The sequence below is a fragment of the Schistocerca piceifrons genome, chromosome 7, assembly GCF_021461385.2.
Source record: "Schistocerca piceifrons isolate TAMUIC-IGC-003096 chromosome 7, iqSchPice1.1, whole genome shotgun sequence".
NCBI lineage: Eukaryota > Metazoa > Arthropoda > Insecta > Orthoptera > Acrididae > Schistocerca > Schistocerca piceifrons.
Window position 1 is genome coordinate 61,152,339 of NC_060144.1, and position 22,747 is coordinate 61,175,085.

General features: G+C 44.8%; 1 protein-coding gene across 1 annotated transcript in view; it reads left to right on the plus strand.

The window, feature by feature from the left end:
* Positions 1 to 220: 220 nt before the first annotated feature.
* LOC124805250 (lipase 3-like) overlaps positions 221 to 22,747 on the plus strand; it is a 146,806-nt gene continuing 124,279 nt past the window's right edge. The window contains exon 1 of the mRNA XM_047265762.1: positions 221 to 333. Coding sequence (XP_047121718.1) covers positions 223 to 333 — 111 coding nt within the window. The 5' untranslated portion in view covers positions 221 to 222. The remainder of the gene's footprint in view (positions 334 to 22,747) is intronic.

Below are 22,747 nucleotides of genomic sequence, written 5' to 3' on the forward strand. Positions count from 1 at the left end.
AAATGTGGGACCGTCGCCTTCATTTCTTTATAACTGTTATGTTCCTTATCTGTGACGTCACCCTGTTTTCCTTGTTTATTCCTTTTACAAGGCTCGAGTGGTATGCACGAATAACTTTCTGTTCGCACTTATTGCCACACGTCTTCCGATAAGGCAGTCACCTTGAGAATGTCGCATATAGACCTCATCGCCCTCGCGACAGAACAGTGTGCGGTGTACGTCATGGTTGCCGTCCAGCGGAAGGGTTCGTTACTGCCGCTGCTCGCCTTGTTAGTCCTCGTCACAGCAGAGGACGGCCCCACCGATGTTAACTCCGACGCCTACCTCGACACGGTGAGAAACACTCTCCATAGGCATGTGTCAGAGAGAGAGAGAGAGAGAGAGAGAGAGAGAGAGAGAGAGAGAGAGAGAGATATGGAAAGAGTTGCACAATTCCCAAAGTTGGCACGCGTACGATTTGCTGTCTGAAAAGACAATAATGGTGGGGTACATCACCAATTGCTCGAATACAAGGTAGAGCTAGTCGTGGAAAGAGAGCAAGACTTGTAAAAATCATCAAAAGCGTCCGACTCTAGTGCCACATTCACCTATTATCACATCTACATACGTACTTCAGTCACCGTGTGGTGCATGGCAGAGGCACCTTGTACCACTAGTAGTGATTTCCATTCGTATTTCCCTCACAAACAGAGCCAGGGAATCAAGACTGCATGCTTCCTTACGAGACCAAGTTTCTCTTACCTTCGTGGCCCTTGCACGAAATACGAGTACATGTAGGCCGCAGTCGATTCGTTCTGCAGACAGCTTCAAATGCCGCTTTTCAAAATTTTCTTAGTAGTGTTCCTCCTGGATTCCCGGAACAGCTCCGTAACATTCCGGTCATAATTGAATCTACGGGGAACAAATCTAGCAGCACGTACCTGAATTGCTTCGAATCCTTTGTGAAACCTCCACTAGGTCGGATTAAACAATCTCCTTCAGTACTGAATAATAGGTCGCACTAGCATTTTACAAACGGTCTCCTTTGCAGGCGAACTGAACTTTCCTAAAATTCTGCTAATAAACCAGCATCGACCATTCGTCTTCCCCACTATCGTCCTTACGATCTTGTTCAATTCAGGTCGCTGTACAACGTTACGTCTAGATGTTCAATCGACGGGACTGCGTAAAACAGCATGCTACTGATGCTGTATTCGATCATTATAGGATTGCTTTTCCAACTCATCTGCAGTAATTTACATTTTTCTGAATTTAGAGCAATCTGCCACTCATCAGACCAAGTAGAAATTACGTCTGAGTCATCTTGTATCCTCCTTTAGTCACTCAACGTCGATCCCTTGCCATACGCCACAGCGCTATCGTCAAATAGTAGCAGATTGCTGCTCATTACGTCAGATCATTTATCTACACTACTGGCCATTAAAATTGCTACACCAAGAAGAAATGCAGATGATAAACGGGTATTCATTGGACAAATATATTATACTAGAACTGACATGTGATTACATTTTCAAGCAATTTGGGTGCATAGATCCTGAGAAATCAGTACCCAGAACAACCAACTCTGGCCGCAATAACGGCCTTGATACGCCTGGGCATTGAGTCAAAAAGAGCTTGGATGGCGTGTACAGATACAGCTGCCAATGCAGCTTCAACAAGATACCACAATTCTTCAAGAGTAGTGACTGGCGTATTCTGACGAGCCAGTTGCTCTGCCACCATTGACCAGACTTTTTCAATTGATGAGAGATCTGGAGAATGTGCTGGCCAGACCAGCAGTCAAACATTTTCTGTATCCAGAAAGGCCCGTACAGGACCTGCAACATGTGGTCGTGGATTATCCTGCTGAAATGTAGGGTTTCGCAGGGATCGAATGAAGGGTAGAGCCACGTGTCGTAACACATCTGAAGTGTAACGTCCACTGTTCAAAGTGCCGTCAATGCGAACAAGAGGTGACCGAGACTTGTAATCAATGGCACCCCGTACCATCACGCCGGGTGGTACGCCAATGTGGCGATGACGAATACACGCTTCCAATGTGCGTTCACCGCGGTGTCGCCAAACACGGAAGCGACCATCATGATGCTGTAAACAGAACCTGGATTCACCCGAAAAAATGACGTTTTGCCATTCGTGCACGCAGGTTCGTCGTTGAGTACACCATCGCAGGCGCTCCTGTCTGGGTTGCAATGTCAATGGTAACCTCAGCCATGGTCTCCGAGCTGATAGTCCATGCTGCTGCAAACGTCGTCGAACTGTTCTTGCAGATGGTTGTCGTCTTGCAAACGTCCCCATTTGTTGACTCAGTGATCGAGACGTGGCTGCACGATCCGTTACAGCCATGCGCATAAGATGCCTGTCATCTCGACTGCTACGAGGCCATTGGGATCCAGTGCGGCGTTCCATATTACCCTCCTGAACCCACAGATTCCATATTCTGCTGCTCGCGTTGGCCGACATCCAATGACTGTTAGCAATGTCGCGATACGATAAACCGCAATCGCGATAGCCTACAATCCGACCTCTATCAATGTCGGCAACGTGATGGTACGCATTTCTCCAACTTATACGAGACATCACAACAACGTTTCACCAGGCAACGCCGGTCAACTGCTGTTTGTGTATGAGAAATCGGTTGGAAACTTTCCTCATGTCAGCACGTTGTAGGTGTCGCCACCGGTGCCAACCTTGTGTGAATGCTCTGAAAAGCTAATCATTTGCATATCACAGCATCTTCTTCCTGTCGGTTAAATTTCGTGTCTGTAGCACGTGATCTTCGTGGTGTAGCAATTCTAATGGCCAGTAGTGTGTATAGAGGATAACAGCGATCCTGTAACACTCCCATGGGGCACTCCTGTCGTATCCGATGGACACTCATCGTGCAGAAGAACATACTGAATCTTGTCACTTAAGACGTATTCGAACCACTTACGTATCTGAGAAGCTACTTCGTACGTTCGTAATTTCGCCGTAAGTCTGCTGTCGGGCACGGTGTGAAGCGCTGTCCGAAATCCAGGAATATGGAATCTGCCTCTCGCCCTTCATCCGTGGTTCACAGGATATCATGTGAGAAGAGGGTATGCATAGTTGTCCCGGCGTCTACGAGCACAAGTAACACGACCAGGCACTTTCCATCTCTAGTTCTAAGGGTAGGATGCTAGTGCCACGTAAAGGTAGCGGAGAACGACTGACCAGAGTCGAATCTGTCGTTTAGAGGCCTGAAGTCTTATTCGCGTTTGTCCCAAATACGGTAAAGACAGTAAGTTTCACAGTTACGTTTAATCTAAAACGATAAATGTATGAGGGTCACCCCAAAAGAAATGCACACTATTTTTTAAAAAAATCCATATTTTATTCTACATGTTTGAGAGTTTTACATCCTTTACATCCTTTAGGAACAATATTTTCATTTCTTCACATCATTTCCATCCCTCTCTACTGCCTTACGCCATCTTGGGATCAGCGCCTGTGTACCCGCATGGAAAAATTCTGGACCAACCTGTTGGAGCCACTGTTTGGCAGTGCGCACAATGGAGTCATCATCTTTAACCCTTGTTCCATGAAGAGAGTCTTTCAGTTTCCCAAAGAGATGATAGTCACATGGAACCAGGTCAGGACTGTAAGGCGGGTGTTTCAGTGTTGTCCATCCGAGTTTTGTGATCGCTTCCATGGTTTTCTGACTGACATGTGGCCGTGCATTGTTGTGCAACAGCAAAACATCCCGCTTTTGCCGATGTGGTCGAACACGACTCAGTCGAGCTTGAAGTTTCTTCAGTGTCATCACATATGTATCAGAATTTATGGTGGTTCCACTTGGCACGATGTCCACAAGCGAGAGTCCTTCTGAATCGAAAAACACTGCAGCCATAACTTTTCCAGCAGAAGGTGTGGTTTTGAATTCTTTTTCTTGGGTGAATTTGCATGATGCCACTCCATTGATTGTCTCTTCGTCTCTGGTGAAAAATGATGGCGCCATGTTTCATCACCTGTCACAATTCTTCCAAGAAATTCATCCCCACCATTCTCGTACTGTTCCAAAAGTTCGCTGCATACCGTTTTTCTTGTTTCATTGTGAGCCACTGTCAACATCCTGGGAACCCACCTGGCACAAACCTTTTTTAACGCCAACACTTTCAGTATTCTGCAAACACTTCCTTCCCCTATCCCAACATAGCGTGATAATTCGTTCACTGTGGTGCGTCTGACAGCAGTCACCAATTCGTTAACTCTCCGCACATTGTCTGGAGTGTGTGCAGTACGAGGCCTGCCGTTGCGAGGACAATCCTCAATATTGCCGTGCACGCTTTCATGACGTAACCTGCTTGCCCACAGACTAACTGTACTGCGATCGACAGCAGCATGTCCATACTCCTTTTTCAACCTCTGGTGGATGTTTCGCACTGTCTCGTTTTCGCAGTACAGGAATTCTATGACAGCACGTTGCTTCTGACGAACGTAAAGTGTAGCAGCCATCTTGAAGACATGCTGTGACGGCGCCACTCACGGGAACAGGTTGAACTAAGTTTGAAAACAAGTGGGAAGGATGTATCTACACACTGTAAAACCTTCGCACATGCAGAATGAAAACTGCATTTTTACAGAAATAGTGTGCATTTCTTTTTGAGTGACCATCGTAGCTTTGTACAATCTTCTGGAAATGTTTATGACTCGGAAACCCCTATCGATAGAGCGCAGTAACTGACATACCCATCGGCCCGCGTTGGGAGGCACTTGCAACAAGCCAATGCCAGTATGTGGGGTGTTTGACTATTATAGGGAGAAACGAGAGGGTCGGTAGAGCAGAAGAAAACAAACAAATAATCCTATCAAACAAATAATCCTATCAAACATAGGTCCAGAAACCAGACGTTTCTCAGATACGACGTATTACGGCGCCTACTTGCTCATCACCGATTTCCCCCAAATTTATGGTTTACGCAGGTCTTGGCCGGAAATGAAAGTGACAGAGGTGGGAGTCCAGATGGTCAAGTGTTTAGAAAGAACAGAATTTTTTGGCGCGGGTCGGAATCCATTTACGTTATGGTAGTTTGCAAGCAGCTGTTGGCGCAGCGGGAAAAGTTCAAAACAGTAATCCAAGGGTCTTTGGGTCAAGTCCCTATGGGGATACGTCTTTCCTTTTCAGTTTTTGCGTTACTTACACTAAGAATGATCGGAAATAATGCTCAACAGATGGTATTTATTAGCATTTTCACAAAAGGCACGAAGTGGAAAGGCAAAGGAAAATATGGGACTGCAAATAAATTTCCAGGGATGGATCATAAGGTGTACAATGACTCTTCGTGGAAGATATGTTCTGGGAATATCAACTAGAAATCCGGCCATGATGCACACCGCCTCTCTTGTGGCTTCTGCCTTTGAAGTTTGTTGACACCTGCGTAACGCCCCCGCGTTGACTACACGATCCCGCGACAAAGCGCAATCTCTTTGTTGGACCTCTTCCACCTCTTCTATTAATCCCAGTTGATAAGGCTCTCAGACTGATGAAAAATAATGATGAATTATTCTATTACATGTTCTGTAAGAGACTTCTTTCGCGACTGGGGTATATTTTACAAAGAGACTCATTGGGAGACAAAATATACAATCTGCTTTTCTTACTCTTTGTTTCAAGTGAACATACGACTTTGAGTTGCTTGGAATGGTGTAGCGTCTCAGTGAAAGTTATTTTCAGTTTTTTGACACAATTATTACACTTTTGACCTACTCAACATTATTTGTGGTTTATTGATCCTAAGCGTTGTTTAACTTATTTTCACATAGTTTCATTTTGCAAGTAGTTAGTTAATCAACGGAATGTGTTTTCACATCACAATAGTTTGTCATTTCATGCTACAAATTCAATACTCAGAGTGTGCTCAATTCAACTAACATTAACTAACATTCATACTCACATACATTATTTCTGAATTGTATTACCGAAAATTTACAGCCACTTGTTCCACAGACAAATCAAATATTCTACACATACGAGGGTGAGTCAAATGAAAACCTTAAATTTGTAATAACAAATCGAAATTTCGCGCCGTTATCCTGCAAGTTGGTAAGCGTGCTACAAAAAGCATGCAGAGTGGCCTGTAGGTGGCAGCATAATGCAGATGCACACATTCCGTCGCAGTATCAGTATAAATATGGCCGCCCCACTTGCGGCTTGCACCAGCGACGAACTGCGTTCTGTTATTCGGTTTTTGCGTAGTGAAGGCGTGAAACCTATTGAAATTCATCGACGAATGAAGGTTCAGTACGGTGATGTATGTTTGTCACAGCAGCAAGTCTGCGAATGGAGTAGAAAGTTCACAAGTGGTGTGACTTCAGTCGAAGATGCTCCTCATCCAGGTCAGGCACAACGAGTTGTGACTCCACAGAACATTGCCGCAGTTGAAGCCATAGTGAAGGAAAACCGCCGAGTGACGCTGAATGACATTGCAGCATGTTTACAGATTAGTCATGGGTCAGCACACCACATTGTGCATGATGTGCTCCAGTTTCGGGGAAGTGTCTGCAAGATGGGTGCCACGGCAGCTGACTCCTGGAATGACAGAATGACATGTTGATGCTTGTGAAGAACTACTTCGGCGCTTTGAACGAGAAGGGGACGAAACCTGGGTTCACTTCCACCAACCGGAAACGAAGAGAGCGAGCAAGGAATGGCACCATTCGTCATCACCAAAACCAAAGAAGTTTCGAACAGAACCATCAGCAGGGAAGATTATGCTGACTCACATTTGGGACGAAAAAGACGTCATTTTTGGAGCATTACATGCCTAGAGGGACCACTGTCATCAGTGCATCATACACAGATCTCCTAAAACATCATCTGCGGCCTGCAATCAAATCAAAGCGAAATGGATTGCTGTCAGCAGGTGTTCTTTTGTAACATGACAATGCAAGGCCCCACACTGCCCGTACAACAGTTGCAACAATCTTAGACCTGCATTTTGAGTGTCTTCCTCATCCACAATACTCACCAGACCTTGTCCCACGTGATTTCCATATGTTTGGACCACTCAAAGACACAATGGGAGGAAAGAAGTTCTGTTCTGGTGAAGAAGTACTCCACGCGGTACATAAGTGGTTGCGCGGACTACCAAAAGAATTTTTTTCCAAAGGAATTTATGCACTTTCTAAGCGCTGGAGGACTTGCATTTAGCGTGGGGGAGATTATGTTGAAAAGTGATACAGCTTTGTAACCCCTCTGCACAATAAATAATATTTAAAAAATATTTAAGGTTTTCATTTGACTCACCCTTGTACAAAGAGCCCTGGAAAAAAGCGAGTGTATTACTTCATATGCCAATATGATTTGCGAACACGCATGTAGCTCATGAATACCTAATAGATAAAGGAATAAGGAAGCATTGGAAGGCTACATGTTGTATACAACTGTTTTGCTCTTTGTATTCAACACAACACCGAGAGAGCAATTACGATCTTTTTCGTCACGTCGCCTTGAAATGGGTGCCATTAATATCTCAATTGCATTATTTATGCCCCGATATTCACCCTGGTCCCACAGGAAATCAACTCAAAATTCTATAGCAGGAGCACTCCAGTCCGTCACCAACTAAGATATAGTTACATCAGTGCCGAGTCCATACGGTGTGGCGGGATACACCAAGGCTACAAAATACGCAAGGCATCGGTAGCCAATGGTTGAGGAGCGCTAGATAGGAACAGCAGTAGAGCAATAGATGACTCATGAAACACAAGAAGTAAGTCACTGTGCATTGGTACAATACAGGTACTGCTCTTCCTGAAAGAAAATGTGTTAGTAACATAGATGCTCACTAAACAGAGGTACACTCAAAAAGATGAACATTCACAATGAAACTTTACATTATAAATGTTAGTAGGTGAAACTCATTTAAATGAACGTTAATGCCGAAGACATTTGATAGTATCAATTTCACTTTAAATTGAGGTAATACGCTCAGGAAGTGTTAACTGCTAATTTACAAACATCGAGGGCACAACATTGACTACTCATACAAATGTACGTGCCACTTAACAGATATGCGCTGCGCGTAGGTTAAAATGATTCATACGGGACGTCATTGTACATCAAATTCCGCCGAGATATCGCAGGCATAGTTCAATCAGGTGCTGGAAGGTTTCTTGGGCAATGGCATCCCATTCTTCATGGAGTGCTGCACTGAGGAGAGGTATCGATATCGATCGAAGAGGTCTGACACGGAGTTCCAAAACATCCCAAAGGTGTTCTACAGGATTCAGGTCAGGACTCTGTGCAGACTAGTCCATTACAGGAGTGTTGTTGTTGTGTAACCACTCCGCCACACACCGTGCGTTATGAACAGGTGCTCGATCGCGTTGAAAGATGCAGTCGCCATTCCCGAAATGCTCTTGAACAGTGGGAAGCAAGAAGGTGCTTAAACATCAATGTAGGCCTGTGCTGTGATAGTGCCATGCAAAACAACAAGGGGTTCCGGCCCTCCATGAAAAAACATGACCACACCATAACACCACCGCCTCTGAATATTGCTGTAGGCTCTACACACGCTGGCAGACGACGTTCACCGGGCATTCGCCACACCCACACCCTGCCATTGGATCGCCACATTGTGTACCGTGATTCGTCTTTCCACACAACTTTTTTCCACTGTTCGATCGTCCAGTGTTTACGCTCCTTACATCGACGTAGGCGTCGTTTGGCATTCACCAGCGAAATGTGTGGTTTATGAGCAATCGCTCGACCATGAAATCCAAGTTTTTTTACCTCCCGCCTAACTGTCATAGCAGTTGCAGTGGATCCTGGCGCAGTTTGGAGTTCCTGTGTGATGGTCTGGATAGATGTCTGCTATTACACATTACGAGCCTCTTCAACTGTTGGCGGTCTCCGTCAGTCAACAGACGAGGTCGGCCAGTACGCTTTTGTGCTGTATGTGCCCTTTCACGTTTCCACTTCACTGTCACATCGGAAACAGTGGACCTAGGGATGTTTAGGGGTGTGGATATCTCGCGTACAGACGTGTGACAAGTGACACCCAATCACCTGATCACGTTCGAAGTCTGTGAGTCCCGCAGAGCGCCCCATTCTGCTCTCTCACGAAGTCTGACTACTGAGGTCGCTGATATGGAGTACCTTGTAGTAAGTGGCAGCACAATGCATCTAATATGAAAAACGTATGTTTTTGGGGTGTCCGGATACTTTTGATCACATAGTGTACTTGCGTCCTGCATCGCTACTTTATAGACTACAGTTCGTCATTAACCATTTTCACAGCAGCAGTTAGCATTCGTGCGCGCAGCGCGCGTTATGTTCGCAGTATACTTAACACTGAACGACGTTAACTAGAACTGAATGTTGCATTCCTTGAGCGTCTGTTTAACAAATGTTTAACTCACGACTGTATTAGAGTCTGTGCACTAGTGTTCAGCAATTAGCAGTTTTACTTCAAATGGTTTATCAACCAAATTCAGTAACACCACTGACCTAGGTCATTGGCATCGTGAAACAAGAAACCAACACTTTTGAATTAGTTTGTAGGGTTATACATATCACTGAACATTATAAATTACTTACGTTAATTATGCACATCTGCGCACATTTAGGATATTTACACTGGCGACAGTTCTGTTTATCCACCAGCTCATTGATAAACGCCTAAGCGTATACTAAACTTTAAATAATGACTACCAAGGAATCTTCCCAAGACAACACACTGGTTGGTTCTATCACGACAAAAATACAACAACTTTTATCTATTCATTACTTTGTAACATGTACATAGGCTATTCCTATAAGGGAAATTGAGTAATATACCGATAAATCCGCTGGGCAGAACAGGTAATAGGATTGTGGAAAGGGCCAAAGGCTGAGGTCAGTTTCTCCTTCTAATTGCCATTTATTGTAATTTAATAACCTTTACAGCCAAAGCGGCGCATAGCCGGACCTTTACTGAATGCAACTCTTTCACGGCTGAAGGCCTCCAAACAAGAAATCTTAACAAATCAGCAAGATAAAAAATCCAATTAAGATAGCAATAAAATATTTAAAAAAACAGCAAACATATGCAAAGTGCAATACAAACATATGCAATGGGCCACAAATTTCAAAATTTTAGAATATATTATCATAGATTTTTAAAGGCAGAAGGCCAGAATGTTTAACAACAAGAAATCTTAAGAATCAACAAGATTAAAATGCAGTTAAAGAGGCAAATCAAATAAGTTAAGAAATGCGTCACGGCTATGTGGAAAGCCTTAAGGCTAAGCAGATAGAACTTACATATGCAAGGTGCAATACAAATGGCTGAAGGCCACAAGGCAGAAGGCCGCAATGTTTAAGCTTTAAAGATAAATTTTAAAATTAAAAATTTTTAAGAAAAAGGAAAATAACCAAAAGCCTTGAAATTAAAGTGGCTGACAACACATAATTAAACACCGGTGGCACTCAGAAGCCTCCAGTGAGGTCGGTCTGCCCTTGTTCACTTAGGCGAGACAGGTGGTGAGCCTAGCTACATTTGACCCGTCGGAACCCAAACAGGGGACAGCCACGGACAGACCGACACAACGACTTGCCTTCCGTCAATCAGTACATGAGTACCCAAACCGAAAGGTTACAAACGTGATAATCCACAATGCATTGTGTATTAGCCGTCAAAATTACACACCATGTTGGACAGCGACAACAGGTGAGGAAAAGACGCTGCCTGAAAGTACGTTAGTGGCCAGGACACGCAAGCGGAACACTAATGGCCACTATGCAGAAAATTTCGCTGGTACACTTGAATTTGAAACACGGTAATATAGTTAACTTCACTCAAAGAACACTGAATTTAAGTCAGTGCCGAGGGCAGGTAACCAGAACACTAACGGCCACAAGACAAAATTTCCCTGGTGCACTCAAATTGTAGTCGACCAAAATAGTTAATTGCACTGCATGGCGGCTAAATTTCAGCAGTAGAAACACTCTGAGTTGCTCACGGGAAAACCTCCCCAACAGCACACCATCGAAACGAACCACCACAGCATGAATGGACGGGGCTTGGGTAGTTGAAACCACTACTCAACTTTGACGTCCTGGGTCGGTGAACCACGAAGCTCGTAGCGATCGGACAGCTCCACACACGCTCCGACACTGTGCATGGACCGCCAGCGGACCCAGCCGACTGCACCACGCGGTGATAACTTCCTTCGTCCTCAGCAACCGACCGACTCCTCTCACAATGCCGACAACATCTAAGATAGTCGTCAGTGGAAATAACATCTACTACACACACACACACACACACACACACACACACACACACACACACACACAACCTGACAAACACTTGCACGTAGACGTGAACAATGCCCAACAGTAACTAAGTATGCACGAAGACAAATCCGGGAGTCGATGCCCGCGCGCGTGCACGCACACACACACACACACACACACACACACACACACACACACACACACACACACACACACACACACACAGCCGACTCATGAACCATCGGCGAGCCAAAACGCGTCGTCCGGTAGGACGACCGACCGACGATCCACCAAGACCGTGGCCCGGCTCAAGTGATGCGTGGCGGCAATGGTCAGGAGAGCCATGTCGACGCAGAGCTCACTGCTGCTCCAAACCGACTGCACTAGTGCTGCATTGCAATTACCCGACTGGTAGGTCCGGATTGCGCTCCAGACGCGTTGCCACTGACTGCCAGACCCGAACTCGCAACCCGAACAGCAACCAACTAACTTACAACAGACAACGAGCGGGAAGTAATAGCAGTCGAGCATAGATACTACGAGAGAGGATATATCGATACGCGCTGCTAACGCCACTCACGGTCAGGCAAAGCAGCAACTCAGTGACAGTAGAAATTTAAATTAACGTAGTGAGTTGGAAGTACGTTAAAAACAGGGTGTAAAATACTTGATGGCGGGAACACGAGCCACGCACGGCTGCGGCTATAATCCTCTTACTTTCCCTGAAACTGAATCCATAAATATTATAAAGTGAATGTGTTTAGGTGTGTACGTATGTTCCACACTGGGTCCTAAAGCACTGGATTTATTTGAACCAAACTTGTCTGCAAACTAGCACTGTGGGGAAAAGAAGCACCTCCCTCTCAAAGGGGAGAGGGTGGAAGAGGGGGAGAAAATGTAGCTGAGTTCACGACTCGTAAACGGCCACACTATGTTCATCCAGTATTTGAGAATGAGGGTACCTAGTGACTTGCAACCTACCATTCGCATAATTTCAAATGTTTGCGAGACTTTTCTCGCTGACAACCCCAGGAAAATGATCGAAGGGAAAACGTTCATTGCTTGCTACATTTTCGCTGTTCATGCAGAAAAACTCCCGCATCAGGCATGTCGTTTTAATTTAATACTTCTTTACTACTAAGGTTGGTCACAGCCAGTGTGCTCCCTGTCGCCGTTGGATAAGCAGCTGCCAGCAGCAAGTCGTATCTCTTACCTGACTTATTTGTTACATAGTTTAATTCTTAATTTCTTTGCGTGTTTTGGGGTACTTGCATTGTTTAATTCATAAATTTCGGGCGTATTATAGTATTTGAGAGTTATAGCATCGCGATTTAGTACCTGAATAGTGTAAAATCGCGTAGTCTCCTTCCGCCGCCGAGCAGTGTGTCAGCAGTGCGCAACTAGCAGCATTACTGCATTTACTAGGCAACCTTGTATTTTAATAACATTTAAATTATGTGTCCATTTGTTTTCGCTCTCTGTAGATTAGTTCAGACGTTCTCTGCACAACAGTTTTTAGCATGGATAGGGACTGCAACTGCTGTGTTCGGATGCGGGCTGAGTTGGCATCCCTTCGCTCCCAGTTTCAGGCGGTGTTGGCTTCGGTCACGCAGCTTGAGGCTGTTGCAAATGGGCACCACTGTGGGGGTCCGGATGGGGGTTCGTCAGGGAGGGCCAGCTCGTCCCACGCATCCGCCGATCGGACTATGGCTGTGGCTGCCCGGGATACTGCCCACATTGAGGCTGACCCCTCACCTATGGTAGAGTGGGAGGTCGTCTCGATGTGTGGCAGGGAGCGAAAGACATTCTGGAGGGCTGAACGGAAGGCCTCTCCAGTTTGTCTGACGAATCAGTTTTAGGCTCTGTCTCCGGCCGGACATGGCTGCTTGTCCTGTTCCAGAGGTTGCCCCTCAGTCTGCAAGATCCGGGCGGTCGCAGAGGGTGGGCTTACTGGTAGTTGGGAGCTCCATCGTGAGGAGCGTAATGGGGTCCCTTAGGGATATGGCAGCAAGAGAGGGGAAGAAAACCAATGTGAACTCCATGTGAATACCGGGAGGAATCATTCCAGATGTGGAAAGGGTCCTTCCGGATGCCATGAAGGGTACAGGGTGCACCCATCTACAGGTGGTCGCTCATGTCGGCACCAATGACGTGTGTCGCTGTGGATCGGAGGAAATCCTCTCTGATTTCCGGCGGCTATCTGATTTAGTGAAGACTGCCAGTCTCGCTAGCGGGATGAAAGCAGAGCTCACCATCTGCAGCATCGTCGACATGACTGACTGCGGACCTTTGGTACATAGCCGAGTGGAGGGTCTGAATCAGAGGCTGAGACGGTTCTGCGAACGTGTGGGCTGCAGATTCCTCGACTTGCGCCATAGGGTGGTGGGGTTTCGGGTTCCGCTGGATAGGTCAGGAGTCCACTACATGCAGCAGGGGTTGTGTGGGGTGGACTGGGCGGTTTTTTTAGGTTAGATGGCCTCAGGCAAGTACAGGAAGGGCAACAGCCTCAAAGGGTGCGGGGGAAAGTGAGGACATGCGGGGACCAAGCAACAATCGGTATTGTAATTGTAAACTGTAGAATCTGCATTGGTAAAGTACCGGATCTTCAAGCACTGATAGAAAGCACTAAAGCTGAAATCGTTATAGGTACGGAAAGCTGGCTGAAGCCAGAGATAAATTCTGCCGAAATTTTTACAAAGGCACATACGGTGTTTAGAAAGGACAGATTGCATGCAGCTGGTGGTGGTGGCGTGTTTGTCGTTGTTAGTAGTAGTTTATCCTGTAGTGAAGTAGAAGTGGATATGAAACTTCCTGGCAGATTAAAACTGTGTGCCCGACCGAGACTCGAACTCGGGACCTTTGCCTTTCGCGGGCAAGTGCTCTACCAACTGAGCTACCGAAGCACGACTCACGGCCGGTACTCACAGCTTTACTTCTGCCAGTATCTCGTCTCCTACCTTCCAAACTTTACAGAAGTTCTCCTGCGAAGCTTGCAGAACTAGCACTCCTGAAAGAAAGGATATTGCGGAGACATGGCTTAGCCACAGCCTGGGGGATGTTTCCAAAATGAGATTTTCACTCTGCAGCGGAGTGTGTGCTGATATGAAACTTCCTGGCAGATTAAAACTGTGTGCCCGACCGAGACTCGAACTCGGGACCGAGTTCGAGTCTCGGTCGGGCACACAGTTTTAATCTGCCAGGAAGTTTCATATCAGCACACACTCCGCTGCAGAGTGAAAATCTCATTCTGGAAGTGGATAGTTCCTGTGAATTATTATGGGTGGAGGTTACACTCAACAACCGAGCTAGGTTAATAATTGGCTCCTTTTACCGACCTCCCGACACAGCAGGATTAGTGGCAGAACAACTGAGAGAAAATCTGGAATACATTTCACATCAATTTTCTCAGCATGTTATAGTCTTAGGTGGAGATTTCAATTTACCAGAAATAGACTGGAACACTCAGATGTTTAGGACGGGTGGTAGGGACAGAGCATCGAGTGACATTATACTGAGTACACGATCCGAAAATTATCTCGAGCAATTAAACAGAGAACCGACTCATGGAGATAACATCTTGGACCTACTGATAACAAACAGACCCGAACCTTTCGACTCCGTAAGCGCAGAACTGCGAATCAGTGATCGTAAGGTCGTTGCAGCATCCCTGAATATGGAAGTAAATAGGCATATAAAAGGAGGAGGAACGTTTATCTGTTTAGTAAGAGTAATAGAAGGCAGATTTCAGACTACTTAACAGATCAAAACACAAATTTCTGTTCCGACACTGACAATGTTGAGTGTTTGTGGAAAAAGTTCAAGGCAATTGTAAAATGCGTTTTAGACAGGTACGTGCCGAGTAAAACTGTGAGGGACGGGAAAAACCTACCGTGGTTCAACAACAAAGTTAGGAAACTACTGCGAAAGCAAATAGAGCTTCACTGCAAGTTTAAACGCAGCCAAAACCTCTCAGACAAACAGAAGCTAAACGATGTTAGCTTAAGGAGGTTCAAATGGCTCTGAGCACTGTGGAACTTAACATCTGAGGTCATCAGTTCCCTGGAACTTAGATGTACTTAAACCTAACTAACCTAAGGACATCACACACATCCTTGCCCAAGGCAGGATTCGAACTTGCGACCGTAGCGGTCGCGCGGTTCCAGACTGAAGCGCCTAGAACCGCTAGGCCACACCGGCCGGCTAGCGTAAGGAGGGCTATGCGTGAAGTGTTCAGTGAATTAGAAAGTAAAATTCTATGTATCGACTTGACAGAAAATCCTAGGAAGTTCTGGTCTTACGCTAAATTAGTAAGTGGCTCGAAAGAGCATATCCAGACACTCCGGGATGGTGATGGCATTGAAAGAGAGGATGACACGCGTAAAGCTGAAATACTAAACACCTTTTTCCAAAGCTGTTTCACAGAGGAAGACCGCACTGCAATTCCTTCTCTAAATCCTCGCACAAACGAAAAAATGGCTGACATCGAAATAAGTGCCCAAGGAATAGAAAAGCAACTGGAATCACTCAACAGAGGAAATTCCACTGGACCTGACGGGGTACCAATTCGATTCTACACAGAGTACGCGAAAGAACTTGCCCCCCTTCTAACAGCCGTGTACTGCAAGTCTCTAGACGAACGGAAAGTTCCAAATGATTGGAAAAGGGCACAGGTAGTCCCAGTCTTCAAGAAGGGTCGTCGAGCAGATGCGCAAAACTATAGACCTATATATCTGACGTCGATCTGTTGTAGAATTTTAGAACATGGGCAGATGGGCAGAGAAATGACCAGAGAAACTGGGGGGGGGGGGGGGGGGGGAAGGGGAGGCACAGTTGTGGAGACGGGGGAAGGAGGATACAGACAAAGCGTGGGGGACAGGGACAGAGTAGGTGGACAAAGAGAGCAGGGAGGAGGCGATGAACAGAGAGAAAAGAGCAGGAGATGGACAGAGAGAGGAGAGAAAAGAGGAATAGGAATATGGACAGGGAGTGGAGGAGGAGGACATGGACAGAGTGTGGTGATTGGAGGAGGTAGGCAGAGAGAGGAGGGATGACGAGATGGTCAGAAAGATGCGGAAGGAGTAGATGGAGTGGAAAAGGGGGAGATGAACAGAGAGATGGGGGAAGAGGAGATGGGCTGAGAGGGTGTGGGATGAGAGGAGCAGAGGGGGGGGGGGGGGGGAAGGAGCAGACTGACAGAAGGGATGACGAGACCGATCCCTCAAGATTTTACAAAAATAAATTTGTGCTCTTATGTGAGGTGACAAATTGCGTACAGTCGCAACAATTTCTTAATTATCAGTCATAACACGACTGATATTTAGAGTCTAGTTGGTTGGTTGTTACATATGTTAATACTGCTTAAATGAGCAAAGTACTGCCACAGTTCCTCATCACTAGACCCTACGCGCGATATCGGACCCTGTACCTGCGGTCTGCATACCTTGGCTGCGAAAGAGACCGTAACTTTTGCCTTCGCAGCAGTCCTCAGTGAACATAAAAGCTTTACCCTACTACTCAGCAGAGCATTCGCATTGTTATTACTTGGCCAAATAACGAAATTATTGTCACTGTCTTTCTAATCCGAATCGCGTGAGCTATAACTGGATTGTTGTTGCACAATTAAGGCAATCGAGTACTAACTACTAAATAACTGGTGAAGCAGGTGCCCGCACGTATATTTCATCCAGTATTACAGAAGGCACTGCCTTAAATGTAACGGTGCCTATCTTCAGTATTGTTTTCAGACCGTGATTAAATCCTCCAATAAAAAAGTTTCTTTTTGCAGGAAGAGGAAAAGAGATGTTTGTAGCTCACCTTACTAAATCCTCTCAAAGAAATATTATGTCCAGGTTCTTCCAGTCGCAAAGCTCTGAAGAAGTTAACCTGATTTCGATCTATTATGAAATTTACTGCGAATTGAAAAGCAATCTGCCTTATACTTAAAACTGCAAGACGGAAGCAAGCAATAATGATTCTAATACCACGTTCAGGCAGCCACCTTTAAAATCTTTACGTAACTAATTACTCAAACTTATTGACTGAACTGTGACCTTTCTTTCGCCAAAATTTACATCAGAAAATGCATGTATCTATGGTCGAAACCCATTTAAATTAATTCATATGTAAATCTTATATTTCGAATATTCACATTTCAGACAGTACAACCTTCAGCATCCTTTCTACCTATGTGTTTCTTTCGCTTTTTTCAACATCTTACTGTTTAATGAGTCCTCTTTCGCATTATTTTCAAACATGGCTCTTTACTTATTACTCACTCGTTAGATAACTTTTGCCGGAAAACACTTTTTTCCCTCGTATGACCATACATCAGCATCTACATCTGCATACGTAGTCATTTTCTTTCCTGTTCCACTCGCAAATAGAACGAGGGAAAAACGACTGCCGATATGCTTCCGTACCAACCCTAATTTCTCGTATCTTATCTTCGTGGTGCTTACGCAGTCTACGTTGGAGGCAGTAAAATTCTTCCGCAATCAGATTCAAATGCCGGTTCTGCAAATTTTCTCAATAGTGTTCCTCGGAAAGAATACGCCTTGCCGCCACCAGGGATTTCCGTTTGATTCTCCGAAGTATCTTCATAACACTTAAATGTTTTTCACACCTACCGGTAACAGCTCTGATAGCCGGCTTCTGAACTGCTTCGATGTCTTCCTTTAATCAGATCTGGTATGGATCGCAAACACTCTTGCAGTACTCAAGAACAGATCGCACTAGCATCTTATCTGTGATCTCTTACACATCTATATCTACATCTACATCTACATGGATACTCTACAAATCACATTTAAGTGCCTGGAAGAGGGTTCCTCGAACTACTTTCACAACTCTTTATTATTCCAATCTCGTAAAACGTGGAAAGGACGAACAGCTTATCTTTCCGTACGAGCTCTGATTTTACTTATTTTATAGTGGTGTTTGTTTCTCCCTATGTAGGTCGGTATCAACAAAGTATTTTCGCGTTCGGAGGAGAAAGTTGATTATTCGAATTTCGTGAGAAGATTCCGTCACAACGAAAAACGCCTTTCTTTTAATGGTGTCCAGCTCAAATCCTTTATCATTTCAGTGACTCTCTCTCTCTCCCATATTTCGCGATAATATAAAACGTGCTGCCTTCGATGTAATCCGTCAGTCCTATCTGGTAAGGATCCCACATCGCGCAGCAGTATTCTAAAAGAGGACTGACAAGCGCAGTGTAGGCAGTCTCCTTAGTAGATCTGTTACATTCTCTAAGTGTTCTGCCAATAAAACGCAGTCTCTGGTTAGCCTTCCCCACAAATTTTGTATGTGTTCCTTCCAAATTAAGTTGTTCGTAATTGTAATTTCTAGGTATTTAGTTCAATTTACGGCCTTTACATTTGACTGATTTGTCGTGTAACCGAAATTTAACGGATTCCTTTTAGCACTCATGTGGATGACCTCACACTTTTCTATATTTAGGGTCAACTGCCAATTTTCGCACCATTCAGAAGTCTTTTCTAAATCGTTTTGCCGTTTGTTTTGATCTTCTGATGACTTTATTAGTCGATAAACGACAGCGTCATCTGCAACCAACCTAAGACGGCTGCTCAGATTGTCTCCCAAATAGTTTACATAGATAAGGAATAGCAAAGGGCCTGTAACACTACCTAGGGGAACGCCAGAAATCACTTCTGTTTTACTCGATGACTTTCCGTCAGTTACTACGAACTGTGATCTCTCTGACAGGAAGTCACATATCGAGTAACATAACTCAGACGATATTCCATAAGCACGCAATTTCACTACAGGGTGTTACAAAAAGGTACGGCCAAGCTTTCAGGAAACATTCCTTACGCACAAAGAAAGAAAATATGTTATGTGGACATGTGTCCGGAAACGCTTACTTTCCATGTTAGAGCTCATTTTATTACTTCTCTTCAAATCACATTAATCATGGAATGGAAAAACACAGCAACAGAACGTACCAGCGTGACTTCAAACACTTTGTTGCAGGAAATGTTCAAAATGTCCTCCGTTAGGGAGGTTACATGCATCCACCCTCCGCCGCATGGAATCCCTGATGCGCTGATGCAGCCCTGGAGAAAGGCGTATTGTATCACAGCCGTCCACAATATGAGCACGAAGAGTCTCTATATTTGGTACCGGGGTTGCGTAGACAAAAGCTTTCAAATGCCCCCATGAATGAAATTCAAGAGGGTTGAGGTCAGGAGAGCGTGGAGGCTATGGAATTGGTGCGCCTCTACCAATCCATCGGTCACCGAATCTGTTGTTGAAAAGCGTACGAACACTTCGAGTGAAATGTGCAGGAGCTCCATCGTGCATGAACCACATGTGTCGTACTTGTAAAGGCACATGTTCTAGCGGCACAGGTAGAGTATCCCGTATGAAATCATGATAACGTGCTCCATTCAGTGTAGGTGGAAGAACATGAGGCCCAATCAAGACATCACCAACAATGCCTGCCCAAACGTTCACAGAAATCTGTGTTGATGACGTTATTGCACAATTGCGTGCGGATTATCGTCAGCCCACACATGTTGATTGTGAAAATTTACAATTTGATCACGTTGGAATGAAGCCTCATCCGTAAAGAGAACATTTGCACTGAAATGAGGATTGACACATTGTTGGACGAACCATTCGCAGAAGTGTACCCGTCGAGGCCAATCAGCTGCTGATAGTGCCTGCCCACGCTGTACATGGTACGGAAACAACTGGTTCTCCAGTAGTACTCTCCATACAGTGACGTGGTTAACTTTACCTTGTACAGCAGCAACTTTTCTGACGCTGACATTAAGGATCGTCAAATGCACGAAGAATTTCCTCGTCCATTGCAGGTGTCCTCGTCGTTCTAGGTCTTCCCCAGTCGCGAGTCACAGGCTGGAATGTTCCGTGCTCCCTAAGACGCCGATCAATTGCTTCGATCGTCTTTCTGTCGGGACACCTTCGTTCTGGAAATCTGTCTCGATACAAACGTACCGCGCCACGGCTATTACCCCGTGCTAATCCATACATCAAATAGGCATCTGCCAACTCCGCATTTGTAAACATTGCACTGACTGCAAAACCACGTTCGTGATGAACACTAACCCGTTGATGCTACGTACTGATGTGCTTTATGCTAGTTCAAAAATGGTTCAAATGGCTCTGAGCACTATGGGACTCAACTGCTGAGGTCATTAGTCCCCTAGAACTTAGAACTAGTTAAACCTAACTAACCTAAGGACATCACAAACATCCATGCCCGAGGTAGGATTCGAACCTGCGACCGTAGCGGTCTTGCGGTTCCAGACTGCAGCGTCTTTAACCGCACGGCCACTTCGGTCGGCGCTTTATGCTAGTACTGTAGAGCAATGAGTCGCATGTCAACACAAGCACCAAAGTCAACATTACCTTCCTTCAATTGGGCGAACTGGGGGTGAATCGAGGAAGTACAGTACATACTGACGAAACTAAAATGAGCTCTAACACGTCCACATAACATCTTTTCTTTATTTGTGCGTGAGGAATGTTTCCTGAAAGTCTGGCCGTACCTTTTGGTAACACCCTGTACCTGTGGTACAGTGTCAAAAGCCTTCTAGAAATCCATAAATACGGAATCGATCTGAAATCCCATGTCAATAGCACTCAACACTTCATGCGAATAAAGAGCTAGTCGTGATTCACAAGAACGATGTTTTCTAAACCCATGTTGACTGTGTGTCAATAGACCGTTTTCGTCGAGCTAATTCATACTGTTCGAACACAATATGTGTTCCAGAATCCTGCTGCATATCTACCTTAATGATATGGGCCTGTAATTAGGTGGATTACTCCTACCACCTTTCTTGAATATTGGTGTGACCTGTGCAACTTTCCAAACTTTGGGTACGGATCTTTCGTCTAGCGAACGATTGTATATGATTATCAAGTATGGAGCTAATGCATCAGCATACTCTGAAAGGAACGTAATTGATATACAGTCTGGAACAGAAGACTTGCTTTTATTAAGTGATTTAAGTTGCTTCACAACTCCGAGGATATTTACTTCTACGTTACTCATGTTGGCAGCTGTTCTTGATTCGAATTCTGGAGTATTTACTTCATCTTCTTTTGTGAAGGCATTTCGGAAGGCTGTGTTTAGTAACTCTGATTTAGCAGCTCTTTGACAGTATCTCCATTGCTATCACGCAGGGAAGGCATTGATCCTTTCTTGCCGCTAACATACTTCACATACGACCAGAATCTCTTTGTCTCCAAACCTGGCAGAAAATTCAAAGTTTCGATGTGGGAACTGTTATAAGCATCTCGCGTTGAAGTCTGCGCTAAATTTGGAGATTCTGTAAAAGATCGCCAATCTTAGGGATTTTGCGCCTGTTTAAATTCGGCATGTTTGTTTCGTTGTTTCTGCAACAGTGTTCTGAGCCGTTTTGTGTACCAAGGAGTATCATCCCTGTCGTTTGTTAATTTATTTGGAATAAATCTCTCAATTGCTGTCGATACTATCTCTCTGAATTCAAGCCACATCTGGTCTGCACTTATATTATTAATTTGGAATGAGTGGAGAAGGTCTCTCAGGAAGGGGTCAAGTGAATTTTTATCTGCTTTTTTGAATCGGTAATTTTTTTTTTTTGAGGATTTGGGGGTTACAATATTCAATCTCTCTACGACAACCCTATGTTCATTCATCCCTGTATCTGTTTTGATGCTCATTATCAACGCAGGATGATTTGTTTATTTGTTGCTAGGAGGTCAAGTGTGTTTTCACAACCGTTTACCAATCTCGTGGGCTCATGAACTAACTGCTCGAAATAATTTTCAGAGAATGAGTTTAGTACAATTTCGGATGATGTTTTTTGCGTACCTCCAGAATTAAACATGTGTTTTCGCCAACATGTCGTGGGCGAATTAAAGCGACCACCATTTATAATCGTATGAGTCGGGTACGTGTCTGAAATCAAACTCAAGTTTTCTTTGGACCTTTCAGGAACTGTATCATATGAAGTGGGAGGTCGGTAAAAGGACCCAGTTATTAATTTATTCCGGTTGCCAACAGTGACCTCTGCCCATACTAACTCACAGGAAGTATCTACAGATGCTCACTTTCCTAAATTTCTCCCAGTAATGTGAACTCGACGATTCGCCTTTCCTACCATAATCCGCACAGATTCGTTCCATTTCAAATCGCTTTGCAACGCTACGCTCAGTCATTTAAACGTTATGACTGTATCAACCAAGACACTATTAACTCTGTATCCTGTTGTGGGCTGGGGGATTCCACTTTGATGTGAATCTCGCCGGCGCTGAAAAAGTCTAACAGAGGTGTCCTGGTAAGACGAATGCTTGGTTTCTGGGCCAGCACACACACAATGAAATAAACAAAGAATAGTGAATAGTAGAATGTATTACCCAACTTTGATAACATTGACTAGAGTAATGGTAAGATGCAGGTTCAGCCTTTCTGTCCTGCGTTGATTACAGTTCCATGATCAAAAACTGAATAATGTTTTCTGAACTAAAGTCGGAAGA